Source organism: Macaca fascicularis, chromosome 18 (assembly GCF_037993035.2).
Source record: "Macaca fascicularis isolate 582-1 chromosome 18, T2T-MFA8v1.1".
Classification (NCBI taxonomy): Eukaryota; Metazoa; Chordata; class Mammalia; order Primates; family Cercopithecidae; genus Macaca; species Macaca fascicularis.
In genome coordinates this window covers 71,212,880-71,234,275 of record NC_088392.1, presented here as the reverse complement: position 1 = coordinate 71,234,275, position 21,396 = coordinate 71,212,880, and the positions used below count along the sequence as shown (strand labels likewise).

The window sequence follows — 21,396 nt, the reverse complement described above, 5'->3', positions numbered from 1 at the left end:
GAAAATGCCACACTTGACCCCATGAAGGATTGTAGTCAAAATTGTTTCATGCACAAATTTATTAACAATATTGTATAAAATAACCTTCAGCCTATGTGTATAAGGTGTATAAATAAATCTCATGTTTAGACAAGAGTCCTGTCCTCAAGATATCACAAAAATTTGAAAATCTGAAAACAAAACAAAGCACCCAACCCCCCAAAATCCAATTCCAAAACAATTCTGGGCCCAAGCATTTTGGGCAAGGGATCCTCAACCTGTATTTTGCCAACTTCTAGTTTAAATCATACTACCTTGTCTTCTCACCATTTGAAGTTATTAAGAAATGAGAGAGAAAAATACACTTTACTGAGACAATTTTATTCACTATGGATATATATACATGATCAACATTTTATCTTCATTCTTCAGAAGACTTAATTAGAGCAGCTTTCTTCTCATACTTATCTCTAATCTCTTTAATATTTTCTGAGAGATCTTCTGACATGCATTCTTCATATTCTCTATCAGCTTTAGCAATCTGCTCCTCAAGATGTTTCTAGTGAAGATAATTAATTAACAATTGTCAAAGTAAAAAAATATTAATTTCTTTAAAAATGTTTAATTGTAAAATTTACAAACAAGAGGATAACATTTTAAAGTTAAGAATAAAAAGGGCTCGGCGTGGTGGTTCACTCCTGTAACCCCAACACTTTATGAGGCTGAGGTGGGCGGATCACTTGAGGTCAGGAGTTTGAGACCAGCCTGACCAACATGGTGAAACACACTCTCTACTAAAAATAAAAAAATTAGCCAGGTGTGGTGGTGTGTGCCTGTAATTCCAACTCTGCAAGAAGCTGAGACAGGAGGATCACCTGAGATTGGGAGGTGGAGGTTGCAGTGGGTCAAGATTGGACCACTGCACTCCAACCTGGGTCACAGACCAAGATGCTAGCAAAAAAAAAAAAAAAAAAGTAAAAAGAATATATTTGTATTCACCATGTAGGCTCTTTTTGTGCCCTTTCCTAATTGTCTTCTTTTTTCTCCCCAAGATATAACCTCTTGCCTGAATGGTGTTTTGCTTTTCTTTACCTTATACCTTTATTACACACACACACACACACACACACACACACACACACACACAGATGAATGTATCTCTAAATAATATATTGATTTAATAGTACCTGGTTTTAACCTTCATATTTATCAAATGATATTAAATATAATGTTCTATGACTTTTTCATCCAGTATTTTAAAATTCATTCATGTTACTACATATGGCTGCAGTTTATCCAATGTACTGCTGCATAGTATTCTAGAATGAATATATCAACATTTACTTATTTTGCTGGTAATGAAGTTTTGTTTGTTCCCAGGTGTGGTAGGCTGAGTAACAGCCTTTCCAAAAATGTCCATGACCTAATTCCAGAAAGGAACCTGTGACTGTTAGCTTACATAGCAAAATAAACTGTAGATGTAACTAAGTTAAGGATCTTGAGAAAAGGAGATTATTCTGCAGTATCCAGGTGGGTCCTTAGAAGAGGAAATCACCAGCGTCAGAGTCAGAGAAGGACTTTAAGGACAGCAGCAGAGGGCAGAGAGGAGAGAAGATGCCATGCACTGGCTTTAATGATAAAGGAAGGAGCTACAAGCCAAGGACTGTAGGTGGCCTTTAGAAGCTGGCAAAGGCCCCAGAAATATTATAGCCCTTTGGACCCATTTTAGACTAACCTTAATAACTCTAAGATGATAAATTTGTGTTGCTTTTAAGCCATTAGGTTGGTGGTAATTTGTTACATTAGCAATGGGAAACTAACATGCCACATTATTTGTTTTTTTTTTTTTTGCTATTTCAAATACTGATACTGTTACAAATTACCACAAACTAGGTTGCTTAAAACAACAGAAATGTAATCTTTTAGTTCTAGAGGCCAGAAGTTTGAAATCAAGATGTCAGCAGGGCCATGGTCTCTCTGAAGGGTCTAGGGAAGAATCCTTCTTTGCCTCTTCCCAGCTTCTGGTGGCTCCTGGCAGTCCTTGGTGTTCCTTAGCATGGCTGCTTCACTCCAATATCTGCCTCTGTCTTCACATGACCTTCATATAAGGATACCAGTCACTGGATTTAGGGCCTACCCTAATCCAGTATGACCTCATCTTAACCAATTACATTTGCAAAGATCCTACTTCCAAATAAGGTCAGTTTCTGTGATTTAGGATAGATGTGACTTTTGCAGGGGGCACTATTCAACCTAGTACAGCCCTCTAGCATACAGTGTAAATATTTTTTTAGGGCAAATATACCTAGAGTGAAAGTTGGCTTTGGGGATTGACAAATTACTTTCTTTCTTTCTTTTCTTTTTTTTTTTTTGAGACAGAGTCTTGCTCTGTCACCAGGCTGGAGTGCAGTGGCGTGATCTCAGCTCACTGCAAGCTCCGCCCCCTGGGTTCAAGCGATTCTCGTGCCTCAGCCTCCTGAGTAGCTGGGATTACAGGCACGTGCCACCACACCCAGCTAATTTTTGTATTTTTAGTAGAGATGAGGTTTCACCATGTTGGCCAGGATAGTCTCGATCTCCTGACCTTGTGATCTGCCTGCCTTGGCCTCCCAAAGTGCTAGGATTAGACATGACCCACCGTGCCTGGCTGCCAAATTATTTTCTAAAATTATTTTATCAATTTACATAATTGCTAACAGTAAATTAGAACTCCCATTTCTCCACATCCTTGCTGGCATTTGGTAATGATCAAACTAAATTTTTGCCAATTTCTTAAGTGTAGAATATGACGTATACTTTCATATGTTTATTGGCCACCTTGGTTCTTCTGTAATAAATTCTCATTCAAGTAGAAAAATTACTTTTATTGATACATATTAGATATACATATTTTCGGGGCCCCTTCAAATCTTTGGTCCATTTATTTATTTTTCAGAGGCCATTGTATATCTGGATGGTAATCCTTTACCAGTTGTGTTTTAAAAAACATCTTATATCAGTTTGTGGCTTGTCTTTCCACTCTCTTTCCATGTACTTTGATGTAGAGAAGATTTTAATTTTAATAAAGGTAAATTTGTAAATAATTTTCTTTTGTGGTTTATACTTTTTGTGTCTATTTAAGAACTCATTTACAACCCCTAAAGCATAAAGATAGTCTCTTATAATTCTTGTAAAAGTTAAAAAAGTGAGCCTCACGTTAATTTCTGAATTCATCTGGAACTGATTTCTTTGTAGAGTTTAAGGTAGGGTTCCAACTTCATTAATTGAACAATTCATTTTATCCGACTATTCTGAAATACTGCCTCTCTCATAGACATATATTTCCTGTCTATGCTCATGCATCTATGTCTGCACTCTTAATCACAGAGACTGGTCTTTCTGCATCAATACTACAATGTGCTAGTTACTACAGCTTTATAATAATTCTTGGTATGCCTAAACAGACCCCTTCCCCCCGACAAAAAAAAAAGGTGATTTTGTGTCCCGCAGGAAAAGCAAAGTTTTTCTGTAAAGAACCAAATAATAACTACTTTAGCCTTGGCAGTCCAGATGGTTTTCTTTTCTTTTTTTTTTTTTTTTGAGACGGAGTCTCACGCTGTTGCCCAGGCTGGAGTGCAGTGGCGCGATCTCGGCTCACTGCAAGCTCCGCCTCCAGGGTTCCCGCCATTCTCCTGCCTCAGCCTCCTGAGTAGCTGGGACTACAGGCGCCCGCCACCGCGCCCGGCTAATTTTTTTTGTATTTTTAGTAGAGACGGGGTTTCACTGTGGTCTCGATCTCCCGACCTTGTGATCCGCCCGCCTCGGCCTCCCAAAGTGCTGGGATTACAGGCTTGAGCCACCGCGCCCGGCCGGTTTTCTTAATAATTGCTCAATCCTGCCATTGTAGCGCAAAACCAGCCAAAGATATACTAAAACAAATGAGGTGGCTGTGTTGCAATAAAACTTTATTTACAAAAGCAGGCTGTAGGCCCAATTGGGCCTGCAGGTTGCAGTTTGCTGACCCCTGTTCTAGAACATCAAGCCACACGTGAGACCTTTATGGGGCTCCAACCAGGAACTGCTCAAATAAACACTTTGTCCCACAAGAACAATATTCCATCTAAAGGTACCTTTAGATCTAAACCCCTCTGTTTTCTTTAGTCCAACTTCATTACTCACTGTAGAATTTCCTCATTGTGCCTGATCTTGTTCAACCAGTATTGTTCACTGGACAACCAAACTAGTGTGGTTTGACTTTCTATGGTTCTTCCATATTTTACAAAAGCTATTAAAAATTTATACTGATTAATCATAAATTTTGCATAGTGCAAAGTAAGTGCTTAGTGTTTGCTGAATTTGGCCTAATTTTTCCAATAACACCAAACTGTACAGAAACTAAAAAATAATAGTAACTTACCGTTAGGTTTTCAATTCTAACTTTAACTGATTAAAACATTGATAACTGTGATTACTTTACACAAATCCCTAGTGATAAGTTACTACTGAATTAACACAGAGGACAGACAGTAGAGCTGCAGATAACAGAAAATCACGGCCCAGTGCAGTGGCTCACGTCTGCAATCCCAGCACTTTGGGAGGTCAAGGCAGGCAGATCACTTGAGGTCAGGAGTTTGAGACCAGCCTGGCCAACATGGTGAAACCCTGTCTCCACTAAAAATACAAATATTAGCTGGGCATGGTGGCGCATGCCTGTGATCCCAGCTACTTGGGAGGCTGAGGCAGGAGAATCCCTTGAACCTGGGAGGCGAAGTTGCAGTGAGCCGAGATCGCGCCATTGCACTCCTACCTAGGCGACAGAATGAGGCTCTGTCTCAAAAAAAAAAAAAAAAAGAAAGAAAGAAAAGAAAGTCAGAGGTGCTAAGGATGTTCACAACTGTTTAGCACAAATGCTTCATTTTTACAGATGAAGAAACTAAAGACCCAAAGATGTAAAATGATATATACAAACAGGCTCTGTCAACCTAAGCCATCAATTGTATGCTATGAATAAACTTTTCTCTTATGCATCTAGAATAGAATTATTGTATACCATCCTTGGGAAAATGAAAACACACTCAGATAATTTTTTGTCATATGGTTCAGATGAATAACACTGGTTGAAAAGGATCAGGCAAAGTTATAGAACCACTAAGTGCTTGAATTAGAAAGTGGGTAGAACCCACATTTTCTGACATAGTATCTAGGATGCTTTTCTTAGTTCTTCACACTAAAAAGTGAAGACCATTGACACGAAGAAAGCAGCAGTTCAATGTCTTTCAGGAGAAAGGATGGGTAGTAGCGTATCACATGCTCATGTTTTCAATAAATGGAAGTCCATTAATATGACAAAGCGAATTTTTTTCTTAAACTGGAAATATATTATCATCTAATACATTAACCAGGAATTTTATAGCTCAGAAATTTATCTTAGCTTCTGGGGCTCCGTGCAGCAGGTTGGAGGGATAGTTTTATCGGTGAACTTTAGCTGTGTGAAGAGTGGGGATAAGGTAAATAAACCTCATCCTTCTGAAACACTTCGCTTTGTGCTTATAAAAAATCACAGAAAGGAATAACAATCATCATAAGATATGCCCTTTCATCTTAAACTTAATGAAATCCTAAATGTATGAATGTAAATGTACTAATATGTTTCCAGTATGTAGAAAATGGCCTGGCATAGCATCATCATACATTGTCGATATAATACATAACATGATATGTTGTTTATGCAAATACAATAGATTACTTTATAAAATGCACAAGTGGGCTGGGCGCAGTGGCTCAAGTCTGTAATCCTAGCACTTTGGGAGGCGGAGAAGGGTGAATCGCCTGAGGTCAGGAATTTGAGACCAGCCTGGCCAAGATGGTGAAACCCTGTCTCTACTAAAAATACAAAACTTAGCTGGGCGTGGTGACGGGATCCTGTAATCCCAGCTACTTGGGAGGCTGAGACAGGAGAATCACTTGAACCTGGGAGGTGGAGGTTGGAGTGAGTCAAGACCATGCCATTGGACTCTAGCCTGGGAGATGAGAGTGAAACTCTGTCTCAAAAAATAAATAAAATAAATTAAAAAATAAATAAAATAAAATGCACAAATGTTCCCCTGCATCATGTTGCCATACTACTAGACAAGATTATTCTGATAAATTTTTGCTAGATCATACTTTAAATAGAAATAAAATTCATCATTCAATTTCTATGGAAGAAAGCAGAAATATATCAAACTTTTAAAAACCTTTCTTGGAATGTAGGAAAGACCATCACACACTTACCTCTACAGACCCGACATGTGTAGCAACCATCTCTAACAGACGTTGTAAGTTATTTCCCACTTTTCGTCTTTCTTCAGTCGTGGTTTGCACAACTAGTTGGTATCTGCAGAACAAAAACTCTTGTTTAAGTTGTCCAGGAAAAAAATGAATACATCAGTTCTAGTTAGCTCACTTCCCATTTCCACATTCAATAAAACCAAACTGTGATGGATCTGTGTGCTGCATGCTATATGTATAATCTGTAGAGGTCCTACTATCAATCATTAAAAGAGAAATATAAACATTTTCAAAGATTCTTTGCAAGCAACAAAACAAAAGAGTGCCAAAACTTCATGTTTTAGCGTCTAAAGCTTTGCAAGTGAGTCTCCAAAGGGACTGTAAACTCAAATGCTTTCTGAGCAAGACAAAAATTTGCAAATGGGGGACTGGAAGTCTCACTTGTAGGAATTCAAATTCAAATTCAAACCAATAAAATTGCAGGCCAAATAAACCTCAACTGAGTTTTCCACCCTTGGCCTACAAATAAAGAAGTGAAGAGAAATGACTTTCACAAGGCTTGTACTTGCAGTCTCAAAGTAGGAAATTTTTCAGTTATTTGAGGGCAACTTAAGACTTAAAAAATGTATATTTTACATAAATGTACACAAAGCCTATGGATTAACTGTTCAGTATATTGATTTTATATAAGTTGCACAAGAGCATTATATACATAGAGACAGAATATTATTTAAAGAAAGGATGCCACTGTTTGTAGTTGTAGTTATATAGTGTGGCTAAAATTTTTCCTATGTAAGTTTTAAAAATTGTAAGGGAAACTGAGAAGGAGGAGATCCTGACAATGTACAATTTGATTATAAAATACTTCTAAGAAATACAACAAAATATATAGGTAGGCAGTTCTGTTATGTTTTTGGAAATATGAGCATAATCTGGCAAATTTCATGTTTGCTTATGCCAATTTCTTCCCTGAGAAATACTTGGTGAATGCAGAAAACTGCACCCAGCTGAATCCGGATGCAAAGGAATACACAAACGTAAGCACACACATCAAATGTACACTAGCCACTCAGGGCACTGCATATGTAATGAGCCACATGCATCCACTACTGATGGTGCAATTTCCATCCCACTTCAGATAACCCACTTTCTACCCTTTACAGTAACTCAGTCTGTCGCCTTCTGAATGCCCGTTTCTCAAATCAAACTAGAGGTCTTTTTAATACGAAGGGTCCCATATTGATCGTAGCATTATGTATTTCCTAACCATTAAATATGTGTATCATTGTGCTAACATTTTTGTTTGATTCTTATCTTTTGTTTACATGTGTCACTGATGGGGTTTTTAATTTTTTTTAGAGATGGAGTCTTGCTCTGTTGCCCAGGATGGCCTTGAACTTCTATGCTCAAGTGATTCTCCTGTCTCGGTCTCACGAGTAGCTGGGACTACAGGTGTGTGCCACTGAGCCTGACTACTGATGAAATTTTTTAATGCTGTGCCTCAATATCAGTTTTCCCATAGATCCTGTGATTTTTATGGCATGATTTTGCATAGCATGGTAACTATTTAGAAGGCATATGTTGTGTTATAGTAGACTGACTATAATTTATAGTATAATTACATTTTATTATATAATATACATAATTTCTAGGAAATAAAAACATGAGCTCAGTGGAGTTTATTAAAGCTTAGTGGAATTTTATTAAAATTCACTAACAAATAGCCAAATTTATTTGAATTGATTTAAAATTTTTTATGTTGTTTTCAGGGATTAAAAGCCATGTATTAACTAGATCTAAAGATTAATGATTTCTTGGTAGACAGTAACTGTAATACTAACAGAATGTATCTGTTGATAGAGAAAGTTCTCAGGTTATAAGCAGTTGTACTTAAGTTCTACATACCATTCTTTCCATCCTAAATACGTGTATACTATAAATTAAAGCAAATAAAAATAGATCGAATTTTACAGAACTGTTAAATTAATAATCTGAAAAGAAACGTATAAATCTTGGTGATATAAACTTACTCCCGCTGAACAGCATCTAATTCATTCATAGCTTCACTGAGCCCCTGGTTAACAGTACTTTCTAGCAGGTGCTTGTGTTTCTCCAAGGACTCAAGCTCACTGGCACATTTTTCATCCTCTTCCTCTGCTTCCTATCAGGATAAAGTCATGGTTATGGGTTTCTTGATATTCACATTCTGTATACTCTAGGTGGATTTAAAACAATTATAAAAAGCACTTAAGTAAAATCAGGTTGCATCATTTGTATTCTCAAGATGCTTACTATTTTACATGCAAGAGACTTTAAAGCGCTCCTTTGGGAATTCTGTATTATAAAAACAAATGCGGCTGGGCGTGGTGGCTCATGCCTGTCATCCCAGCACTTTGGGAGGTCGAGGTGGGAAGACCACTTGAGGTCAAGAGTTTGAGACCAGCCTGGCCAGCAGGGTGAGACGCCATCTCTAGTAAAAATACAAAAATTAGTTGGGCATGGTGGCATGCGCCTGTAATCCTAGTTAATCAGGAAGCTGAGGCATGAGAATCGCTTGAACCCAGGAGATGGAGGTTGCAGTGAGCTCAGACTGTGCCACTGCATTCCAGCCTGGGCGACAGAGAGAGACACTGTCTCAAAAAAAAAAAAAAAAAAAAAAAAGTGATTTTATTATTTTTTAATTTGAAAATATTTATTAAAATTTAAAATACATATAAAACCTTTAATTCAATGGTTCTGCTTCAGAAATTTATCAAAGGGAAGGAATGGAAAAATACGTAAAGATATACAAAGATATTCACAGCAACATTATTTGTCAGTTGAAAATTTAGGGAAAAAATTAATAAGGGGCTAGCTAAATAAGTTATATACATACTTATGTATATATGTAAAATAAAAACACAATAGAAGGATTGCTCTCTCTACGTTTATATGAAAAGATATCTATGATATCTATGATATCTTTTCCTGAGAAAGACAGATTATGAAAAACTGCATAATTTGGTACCATTAAAAAAATATATGTTTGTATATCTGGAAGACATTCCCTAAACTTTAACCATTGTTTCTAGTGATGGCATTATGGTAGACTATAAGGTACATTTCAGTTCCCATTTTATACTTTTCTCTCTTGAGTCTCTATTGTTTGTAATGAGCATTTATATTATGAACAAAAAATACTTTTTCCTTTAAAAAATTAAAAGTCATTTTATTCTCAAAGATGCAGAAACTAAATAAAATTGGTTCAGTTTTTAGGGTGCCAAGGTCAACTGGCTAGAATTTAGGAAGTGAAGTTTTTTAGTTTTTTGGTGAGTTGGAAGTATTTACCAAATGTGACCTTTTCAAAAAGCTTGCATAGGATTCATTCAGCAGTATTTTCCAGTTTGAACAACAGGAAATTTTATAATATTTTAATTAAGATTTTTTCTCAGGAGCTTCAAGGAGGCCTTATGTAGGTCCTTATTTCACAGATGTATTAACTATGCATAGGCAAAGTAGCCCAAATTCATCATTTCTAAGGTTTGTGAAGATGAAGTAACATAAAGCCTTTCATTTAAGTGCATCAGAGAGTAAACTCAAGCATTGTCATAGAGGATGTGTGAAAAAATAAAAATGATTACCAATGTCTTTTTTTTTTTTTTTTTGAGACGGAGTCTCGCTCTGTCGCCCAGGCTGGAGTGCAGTGGCGCTATCTCGGCTCACTGCAAGCTCCGCCTCCCGGGTTTACGCCATTCTCCTGCCTCAGCCTCCCGAGTAGCTGGGACTACAGGCGCCCGCCACCTCGCCCGGCTAATTTTTTTTTGTATTTTTAGTAGAGACGGGGTTTCATTGTGTTAGCCAGGATGGTCTCGATCTGCTGACCTCGTGATCCGCCCGTCTCGGCCTCCCAAAGCGCTGGGATTACAGGCTTGAGCCACCGCGCCCGGCCCACCAATGTCTTACATTTCACATTTAGATCATATTATGTGGCGTATTTTCTAAACATTTCACACTATTTAAGAAAACAAATAGGTCCTAAATATAATACAAGCCAAGAGAAAAGTTTTCAGTTCCTAATACTTCGTTGACATAAGTAAAAAATATTGGCATAGTTAAAATTTTCACATGAATTGTGTAAGTGGTAATAAATAGAGTCATCTGAATATTTTAAAATGCTGGTCAGACAGTAGAATGGTGGAGAGTCAGTCTTTTTATTTTACCTACCTTCTAGACTGCATGTAAACGGTCTTTGGAATGTGACCAGGATAGTCAATTTACAATAACTCTTGGCAGGCAACTACATATTCAAAAGACCTTATTGGGGTTCAGGCTTTAGCAGTACATAACACTAAATCTCTATAAAAAGGTAGGAGAGATTCTGTTTAGTTTTGCAAGGATATTGAGTCACATATGCAAGTATAAAATATCAGATAAAGGAACAGTAAATGTGTTCTATGGTAAAATAGCTCTAATCCAGAAAAATGTCCTTTAAAGAACAAAATAAAACGACTCCTTACCATAAACTTTGGCAGAGAAAACTAACCTAAGATACAAGTTATAGGATGTATATAGCTTAAAGATTTTGGTTTTGATGTCAGAATATATGACTCATCAAGCAATCATGACATAGCTTTGGATAACCTACACAAACAGTAGCAAAGTTCTTACCTTAATTTTTTGTTGGTAAAGATCATCCAGCTTTTGAACTTCTTCTTTCAGAGTTCTCACACTTCTCTTACTTTCTGTTATCATTGCATTCAACTGGGGAAATAAAACCTTGGTTGAGAAATCATAACTATACATCAAAGTTATTTTAACAAGTTATAGAGTTTTTATATTATCCATCAACTAACCGAACAATGTTATTTCTTCTAGTCCTTTTGGACTCTCACTTATCATTTGTCCAAAAATTTTATTATTCTCCAAAGAGAAATTAATTTCAAAGAAACCTCAAAGTTAAGGAGGTTAATATCTGTTTTTCCACTAGTTGTTGTGTGAGTGCTTTTTAAGCTCTCATATATATTACATATATTATTAATATTGCCATATTACTTTATTCATATATAAATAATTTTTGCCTCTGGATTTGAAATCTAGCTTTATTTAGACTACATCTACTATAGTTATTTAGCTTTTCATTTTTATGTTCATTTTCTAAAATGTTAAAAAAGAATTGTTTGTATTAATTTTATTAGATGTTTGCTATTAGTTATAGTCATGCTTTCCTTCAAAAAGTAATAAGGTAACCACATTTAATCTTGTTAAAGCTTGAACTTTAAGATCAGTTGAAACCAAAACTGAAAGAAAAAAGTGTTTTTCAAGTTCATTTCCTGTTGGCAAGTGCTGATACCAGTTGATGTCAGCAATTAATAGAGAATGTTCTTCAGCTATACCAAGAGGAAACTGTTTCCTGCAGGAAACATAAAATAGTAAAATGTATAATAGCTGACTTTTTTTAAAAAGGATAATTCTACACACATATGAAATTAAAAAAAAATCTAGGGGTTAAAATTTAGTGAAGCTATTGTTATTTGCTAAAACACAGGTTAGTGACACATACAACTAGCATACGCCCAGAACTCAAAACCAGATCTAACACCAAGAACTTTTTCTAAAGGTATGTTTTATCTGCAGTAACTAACAAGTTAAACAAGTTGTTTTAAATTCACCTGTAATAACACCAACAGATACTCAAGCAACCAGAACTTCCACTGATCCTCATGGTTGGTCAAAACCATGTTTACTCATCTCTGAGCAGCTTCCACTTTCCATGTCAGCAGTACTAAAGCTGCATCAATTACTTAAACCTGTTTTTCTGATTCCCAAAGTACACATTTCATATATATATATATATATATATATATATACACACACACACACACACACACACACACACACACACACATGTACACACACACACACACACACACACAGCCCAGCTCCAGTTACCTACTGGACATTCTCCACTTTGATGCCCCAGAGACCTGAAACTCAGCATATGCCAACCTACAATTCTCTCTTCTATACCCTTCTCTTTTACATTCTTTATCAATCACCACATACCCATTTGCCAAAGATAAGACACCTGGGCATTCTCAATTTCTTTCTTGACCTTCACATACAAATGGACAACCAAACTGTTGTTTCCATCTTTAAATCTCCTTTCTCCATCTTCACTGTAATAGCCTTGCTTTGGGTCCCTACCATTTATTATTCACTGTACAGGATATTGATAGGTCTCTTAATTGCATGGTCTAGTCTCATGCACCTCTAATCTATTCTTCAAAAGGCCAACAGTGTGAAATTACTAAAATAACAATAATTATTGTTATTTCCTTACTTAAAAATCTTCAATGATCTCTACTGCCTATAGAATAAAAAAAATTCAACCAGTAAGCAAGCCCCTTCATAATTAGGTTCTTGTCTCTCCAGGCTTCTCCCTTATCTCACTTACACTCATGGTAATTTATTAATATGCTGTGCTCTTTGTTTTTTCTGTTTGGAGAAGGGGTCTCACTTTGTCACCTAGGCTGGAGTGCAGTGGCACAATCTCAGCTCACTGCAGCCTCCACCTCCAGGGCTCAAGCAATCCTCCCACCTCAGCCTCCAGAGTAGTTGGGACTACAGGTGCACGCCACTACACCCAGCTAATTTTTATATTTTTTTGTAGCGGCTGGGTTTTGCCATGTTGCCCGGCTGGTCTTGACCTCCTGAGCTCAAGCAATCCACCCACCTTGGCCTCCCAAAGTGCTAGGATTACAGACGTGAGCCACCACGCCCGGTCCATGCTGTAGAATGTGTGTGTGCATGCATGTGGATAAGCACGAGCATCCTTTGGTGTATCCGTTGGTCAACTCCTACTTTTATTCACAACTCAGCTCAGCTATCACTTCGCTCAGAAGGAGCCTGTACTTAAGTATATTATGAGAATCCATAGTGCGCTGTATTCACATTACAAAAAGTTATGAGAGAAGAAATTGTTTTCATGCCCATCTTCCCACTTAAAATGAAGTTCACAAAGGCAGATGCCACACTGTACTAGTATCACCATCTATTACGGTACTAGGCACATAAGCACTCAAAAAATATTTGCTGCATAAATTTCAGTTCCAAATATTTAACTTTAACCTTTATTTACATTCATATTCACAAGTGTGATTAGATTAATTTCTTCTTTTTGTGATATCTTTGTCATGTTGTGGCATGAGGCCTACATGAATTCGGTCTCTTTATGCTCTATGATAATTTACATGTCACAGAAATCATCCAGTCTTCAGTATTTGAAAACACTGACCTGTGAAATTATCCATTATTGGAGTCTTTTGAAGAGCAAATTTTTATTTTTTTTACTTTAGTTTCTGGTTACTTACATATTTTGACTTTCTTGGGATTTCTATTGTTCAGGTTATAATCCATTTCATCAAAAAATTTTAAATATAAATTTCTGTTTATACTATATTACTTCATAATTCAAATAGATTTCCACCATTGCTATAAGCCATTTCTCATTTTATATTTTCCTGCTTTTTCTTAAATGGTTTTGGTAATTATTTTAAAATACTTTTCAGGTTAAATGTTTTGTTACTCTAATTTATTAATTTCTCTATAACCTTTATTATTTCCAGTTGCGTTTTACCCCATCCCACCTTAACTTAGTTAAACTATTTGTCCAATAGGAAAAACAATTTTAGTTGTTAGTCTCTGTATGACATTACTGATCTCTCCCTTCTTGAAAAGTTTTCCCTACTTTGGCTTATATATATTACATATACATATAAGCGTATTCTCTTCTGTTGTTTTCTAACTAACTTTGTCTACTTTTTCTAAGAGTTTTTCCCAGAATTTCCTTCCTTTGCCAGTCTCTTAAATGTTGTTACTGTTTAGGATTCAATCCTCTGTCACTTTCCCCTCCACATTCATCCACATATATGGCTTCAACTATTACATATGCTCTAATGACCCTCAAATCTGTATTTTCAGCCCTGATCTCCTTCTTACACTCTGTATCTATAGCTTCTGCTTCCTCCTGGATATCCCACAGACAGCAAGCTCAACATCTCCAACACTGTCTCCACCACACCCTGCTCTCAGTTTTCCTCCTCTAGGTTAATAGCACTATGATCCACTCAGTTGCCCACATCAAAAATATGGAAGTCATGTTGATATTTCTTTCTCCTCAAGCTTGCACATTCAGCCACGAAATCCTTGGGTTCTACCTCCTTAACATTTCCTAAACCTGTTTCCTTCCCTCTAGTTCTACTATACATTGGTTTAAGTCTCCCAACATTTTCAGGAAAGAAATCAAGAACGCCCAGGTGTCTTATCTTTGGCAGATGGGTATGTGCATCCCCTCTAAGCTATGTTTTCCTGTAGCCCAAAGGGTTTTGTAAACCTAAAAATCGGATGAGCATAACTGTATCTATGTCAGCCTTTTTCTCTAAATGGGAGTGCCTGAAGGATGTATTTATCTTTAGGACACTAACATGGGGCCTAGTCTATAGTAGGCATTTTATAACTTTCCCCTATCTATAGCCTTTAAAAACTTCAAGTCAGTCTGAAAGATGTTTTGGACATGAAGTTCCTGTTGTTTGGAATTCATACCTTTTGAGAATCTCCAGGTTTTAGCACCCATTCCAACAAAAACCAGAAATCAAAATGAAGCAGGCTAAAGGAAGACTTCACTGCAAATCATCATCATTCCCAGGGAGCAGTCCAAATTCCTCATCTTTTCTCCATAGATATTTTAGAAACCTCAAATTACAGTCATAGTATGAGGTGATGAAACTCTTCACTTACCTAATGTTACAAATTTTTCTATTTTTCTGAGAATGTAAAAATTCTAATACAAACGAAGTCTTGATAGAATTTATTAACATTGGAAAAATGTCTTTCTGTGAGTTACCAGCATAATTATTTGTGAAATGCTATAGGTTTTGTTTCCAGATGAGAAAAAATAAACTTCTCTTCTGAGAAAACGTAAAATTTCATTTTATATCTTGAAGTCTATTAGCCAGATCATAGTAGTTCCTGAAGAGCTGAATTAACAAGGGGTTTCCTTTAACTGCTTGGTGTCTTATAAATGAAACCCTTTGTGTGTGCATTTGAGAAGTAGCTTAAATTTTCTTAACTAACAATGTTTACTTTAAAGGTTACTAAATACAATAATAGAATTTTCCTTTTCAGGGACATAGGTGATATTCAGGATCTCAGAAGCAGAGACTACCTGAAATTCACTTTTGGAAATAGACTTCGAAAGGAATTTGAGTTCTCCTGAAATTCCATGATCCAGAATGCAAAAACTTGGTAAAAAGAAACCTCTTAATCTATCACAGCTAATTAGCCTCTAACCCCGTAATTATACTTGCCTACTTTCAAGGTAGCCATCTGAAACCTCTTTTAGTATAAAAATACTAAATTATCTCAAGTTAGAGGCACTTTTCTATTAAAAAAAGGAAAATTTACTTAGTTCCATCTCACTCCGTCATATGTGATATGTGAAGGCTAGGATGTTTAAATGTCTTAATAAATTACTTCAAATATTTCTGTCGAGGGTATACCCAATTCTCATTTTTTCATAGTTTTATTAAAAAATTACTTCCTTAGCAATCAGAAACCACAAATAACATTTAATTTTAGGTTTTAAAATCTAATTTTTGCTTTTTATGACTTTTTATGTTTTATTACTTACTTGTTCTAAAGTATCCTCCAAACCCATTTTTTTATTTCGAGCTTTATTAATTTCTTCTTCAGTTTCGTTCAGGAGTTCCTTAAGAGGTACCTATAAAATACATAGGAATGTGGGTGACATATAACATTTAATTACAAAATATCTGTCTTGAGGCATCCACACACTGTGATAGGAGGAGTCACTTTTGGAGAAAAAGTGAAGCTATAACATTTAAAATCTAATATACTGTCAAATAGAAAACAAAGCTAGTTTTTAATCAAATTTCTGTTAAGTGTAGACTATAACCTGCTTTTGTTTTGAATACTTGCAAAATTCAAGATTTGCTCATCTATCCTGGAAATTCATTGCTATTATTTAAACATTTTACAAGTACACTTAGTTTACTGCAGTATTTTTTTTGAAAAGAATTTATATGTAGGTTGTATTTTTATGCTATGTTATCCAGAAGTATCAATTTCTCTTAATCCTTTTCAACTGTTTAGTTTTAGGATTCTCTGCTTGTATTTCTTATGTTTATTCTGTTCTACTGACTTTAACACAGCACTTCATTGCTTGTCATTTTTTAAAATTGAGGTGAAATTCACACTTTAAAATGGTTAAACTGAAATATTTAGGTTAAAATGATGTTAACATAAAATTAAACATACAACATAAAATAAACATAATGTTTAACATAAAATTATAGTGTGTAATTCAGTGGCATTTAATACAGTAACCATCACATCACCTCTAGTTCCAAAACATTTCATTATGCTGAAAGAAAATCCCATATACCATTATGTTTTAAGTAGGTCTTTTGAAGTTACTGCTGAGTTTTAATTTTGGCCTGCTCCTTTCAAAAGATGCAATGGCCTCTTTAATCTCTCTCTTTCTCTCTGTTTTTTTTTTTTGAGATGGAATCTCACTCTGCTGCCCGGGCTGGAGTGTAGTGGCGCGATCTTGGCTCACTGTAACCTCTGCCTTCGAGTTCAAGCAATTCCTCTGCCTCAGCCTCCCAAGTAGCTGGGACTACACGTGCGTGCCACCACGCATGGCTAATTTTTGTATTTTTTAGTAGAGATGGGGTTTCACCATATTGGCCAGGCTGCTCTTGAACTCCTGACCTCATGATCTGCCCACCTTGGCCTCCTAAAGCGCTGGGATTATAGGCCTGAGCCACCGTGCCTGGCCTCTTTAATCTGTTAAAGAACTTTTCACCAAATACTACTTATAACACTTGGCTTTGTACCTTATTGATTCTATTTTATTTTTCTATTATTATGTAAAACTATTTCTAGAGATGAAAGCAAAATTTCTCCTTGAGCATATTCATTCTTCTTTTTGCATTGTGTAATCTTTTCTACAAGAATGTGATTCATGTAATTATTTTCTTGCATCAGCCATGTCAAACTACTCAAAACAGTGTTGAGCAAACTATGCCTGCCTATCTATAGATAGATTACTAATAGACTAAATGTTTACTGGATGTATTTTTTCTATTGAAAATGAATATAGCTTGATTTAATCAGTGTCTGTCCATTCACAAATTGTTATCTCTGGGAAAGGAGGGATGTATGTTTCTTGATAGTTTATCTCTAACACATACCTGGTCTGGAACATATTATGCACTTAATAAATACTTGTTAAATGAATAATTCTCAAGGGAAAAATGTATAGCTTTTGACTTTAATATTCTTCTATTAAAAACTGAAGTATTTTGAAAATTGGCATTTTTAGGGGCAACTCAAATACTAAAATCTATAAATAACTGACAAGTTACAATAGAGCTATTTAAAAATTTTCTTCCCCAAATTACTGCCTTGGCCATATTTTAAAATTAGGCACGAATTTCTCCTTGTCAATTACCAGTGTTCTTAGTACTCTAACACATTTTATGCCTTCATGTGTGCCCTTGTGCCTGGAATTCTTTCTACAGACTATTCCCATAAATGTCTCATCTTTCAAGATTTCATTCCACGGTTACCATCTCCAAAGTCTTTTTTGCTACATGGGAAGAAATGATCTTTTCGTTACCACTTGTAAAGATTTCTAATGAAGCACATATATAGCATTTGACGTCTTTCTCCTCTGGGGGGATCATTAGCAACTTGACAATAAGGGTTAGGCCCTCTGTCTTTATAGTACTGGTATCTATTTTACACGTAATCAATTTTTTTTTACTGGATAGTTGAAGATTTCTATGATCAAGAAGAAAGAAGATACAGCTTCAGTGTTTTATTCCTTTGTTTAGCACTGGGTTATGAACATGCCAAAGTTCAAACTCTAGAGATATCAATCATAGAATTAAAAAATCTTAAAAGTAGTCATCATTACTTACATAAACTTGAGCCCTGTATTTGACAAGGCAGTTGGCACCAGCCTCGGGATTAAACTTAATTTCAAAATCATAACCTTTGGAATTCTCAGCACCTTTAGGAATAAGTTTTAATTTTCTAGCCAATTTGTGATACTCTGCTAATTGTGTTTCAATCTGTAAGAAGAGAACACAAAAAGAAATGTTAAAGCAGCCCCATTCCATATGTTTTTTTCAGTTGGCATTTCTGCAATTTTTTTTTTTTTTGAGACGGAGTCTCGCTCTGTCGCCTAGGCTGGAGAGCAGTGGCCGGATCTCAGCTCACTGCAAGCTCCGCCTCCCGGGTTTAGGCCATTCTCTGCCTCAGCCTCTCGAGTAGCTGGGACTACAGGTGCCCGCCACCTCGCTTGGCTAGTTTTTTTTTTGTATTTTTTAGTAGAGACGGGGTTTCACCAGGTTAGCCAGGATGGTCTCCATCTCCTGACCTCGTGATCCGCCTGCCTCAGCCTCCCAAAGTGCTGGGATTACAGGCTTGAGCCACCGCGCCTGGCCTCAATTGGCATTTCTGCAATTTTATACAAAACATATTACACCTATTTTTAGTAGTTTAGTAATTCAGTAATCTTTAGTAGTAAAACTAGCAGTTTTAAAATATACAAAGAAGATAAGGTTTTAGTAACACTTAAATTTACAGAATAATTAAGACTATCAATTGGTGTGTAATGTACTAGTATCTTCCATTTACCTGACAGCTTGGAATAAGAGTCCATATTTAGGTATTAACTAAAATTTACTTTTTGAAGTGCCAGATAAAGAAATTATGAAACATGTAAAACAAACAACCTTAGTTTTGTCAATGTACAAATTAAAACATTTCATGTATCCAAAATAAGTAGAAGGTAATCATTTATGTCTGAAAATGTTATTTTAACTCTATTGATAAAAATATTTTAGTAACATATTTCACATTTCCTGCTCTCCTTCCTTCTTCCTTCAGGGCTCTGTTCAAATAAGGTCATCAGAAAGGCTGTCTCCTAATATAGCCCCCTAATTCTTCTAAATGCTTATTTTGTTCTATTTTTCTTCATAGCAATCATCACTACCTGACATATATTGGTTCATCTCCACTTCCTGAATATAAGTTCCATGAAAGCAGCTCTATCCTCAGCACCTAGAACAGTGCTTGGCATATAGTAGATACTTAATATTTGATTGAATAAATGAATTTGCAGAGTCTAGGCAATTTGTTTTTAATCTGCTTCCTCCATTAAACGCATACTTCGTTTCTCATTGTTATTACTCATCCATAAAAATCAATTTGAGTGAAGGAATGCAACGGTAAGAGGACACATTGGAACTTGCTTAACCAATTTGCAGTTTCCAAAAATGCATTAGATCTCAAAAGCAATATTACTTATACATTAAAATTTGGGCTTATTACTTATACATTAAATGTTGGCCAAATTGGTAATGTATTACCCATAACATTGAAATTAAGTTGAATAATTGGCTTCTCTCATGCCAAGGCCCAGATCCAAATATATAACAGCCTATTACCTATTTTCACTTAGACATGGATATAATACATCCATCTCCATTCCTGTCTCACAACTTCTTCCTTCTCTTCTCTCCCCAAGTGAGTGGCACCTGCCCAATTACCCAAGCCAGACAGGGCAACCACTTCCTCCCTCTTTCATCAAGTCTCATTCACTCCACCTCCTAAGTTGTCAGAATCTACTTACTTCTTTGAATTTTTACTATCTTTAACTTTTTTTTTTTTTTTTGAGACAGAGTTTTGCTATTTTTGCCCAGGCTGGAGTGCAATAGTACGATCTTGGCTCACTGCAACTTCCACCTTCTGGGTTCAAGTGATTCTCTGCCTCAGCCTCCCAAGTAGCTGGGATTACAGGCACGTGCCACCACACCTGGTTTCTTTTTGTATTTTTAGTAAAGATGGGGCTTTGCCATGTTGGCCAGGCTGGTCTCGAACTCATAACTTCTGATAATCCACCTGCCTCGGCCTCCTAAAGTGCTGGGATTACAGGCGTGTGCCACTGCACCCAGCCCGGATCCTTACTATCTTTTAGAGAATGATAGTAATTTCTTATTAGATTGCTGCCACAGATTTTCACATTATCAGAAATAAGATCTTTCTAAGACGTAACCACATCTGTTTAAAAATGTTAAGGCCTTCTTAGAGCTTTCTGGATAAAGTCCAATCTTCTAAACAAGAAAAGACTCCTCATCCTCTGGTCTATTCTTATCTCTTGATTCTCATCTCTTGCTCTGTCCCACTTGCTATGAAGCTCCAGCTGTATGAAAAACTTATACATCAGACTGTTTTATCTCTGAACTTTCCCATACACAGTTCTTTGGCAAATCCCCTACCTGTGCCATGCTAACCCTTCCCTATACTTCCCAATTCAGTTGTTTTTCCCTCTTTAAGAAATTCTCTTCTAAAAACCTCTCAGCCATCTCCCCACACCATGTACACTAAATTTGGTACCCTGTGCACCAAACATCTATTAAAGGTCTCATTTCATGGGAGTAAATGCAAACTCAGCTGGAAGTTTTTGAGGGGAAAGCCAATGTTTTATCTTTATTTCCTCTATGCCCAGTGTACGTGACACACAGCAGATGTGCAATCTTAATGTTTAAGTAGTGAATGAAGGACTCATTTCCTCTTCTACAGAGGAAAAGGAGCGGGACCTAAGAACATTATTTTCATAGTTTTAGACTTTTTTGCTTACTTTTTGGTTGAGTTATGAAATATAAGTTATCTTAAATTTGAGAGAAATTGGGACGTTACTGAATTGACATAAAGGGATGAGTGTTTCATTAAAATGCCAATGCTAATGTTTTACCTCTTAAGCCAATTTACCCACTGACTTCTTCTTAATTGGGACAGACCTTTAGAAAGGTCAGCTATGATGACTTGCCACTTTGGAAATGGTAATGACCTACCGCTTCTTTGCCTCTGGCATATTTTAACTCCTCATTCCACAACTTCTGTTGTTCAGCTTCCAGGTCCTTAGTTAATTTATTAATAGTCTGCTGCAATTCATTTCTTTCATGATTTATTCGCTCAATGTCTGCAACTGAGTACTTCTGGTTGTCAATAATATTCTGTAGTCGAGTGTTCTCCTGTTTTATTGTTTCACATTCTAGTTCTGTGTTGGAAAAAAACAAATTTTTAATGTATCTTCAA

At 36.2% G+C, this 21,396-nt stretch overlaps 1 protein-coding gene across 2 annotated transcripts in view; it reads right to left on the bottom strand.

The window, feature by feature from the left end:
* Positions 1 to 339: 339 nt before the first annotated feature.
* The window catches only part of NDC80 (NDC80 kinetochore complex component), a 45,885-nt gene continuing 24,828 nt past the window's right edge, over positions 340 to 21,396 (bottom strand). For both annotated transcript variants that reach the window (XM_045378246.2, XM_045378245.2), the window contains 7 exons: positions 21,153 to 21,358; positions 18,213 to 18,365; positions 15,896 to 15,985; positions 10,876 to 10,968; positions 8,259 to 8,389; positions 6,232 to 6,334; positions 340 to 538 (listed from right to left, as the gene is read on the bottom strand). In XM_045378246.2, the coding sequence (XP_045234181.2) occupies positions 401 to 538; positions 6,232 to 6,334; positions 8,259 to 8,389; positions 10,876 to 10,968; positions 15,896 to 15,985; positions 18,213 to 18,365; positions 21,153 to 21,358 (914 nt within the window). In that variant the 3' untranslated portion in view covers positions 340 to 400. The remainder of the gene's footprint in view (positions 539 to 6,231; positions 6,335 to 8,258; positions 8,390 to 10,875; positions 10,969 to 15,895; positions 15,986 to 18,212; positions 18,366 to 21,152; positions 21,359 to 21,396) is intronic.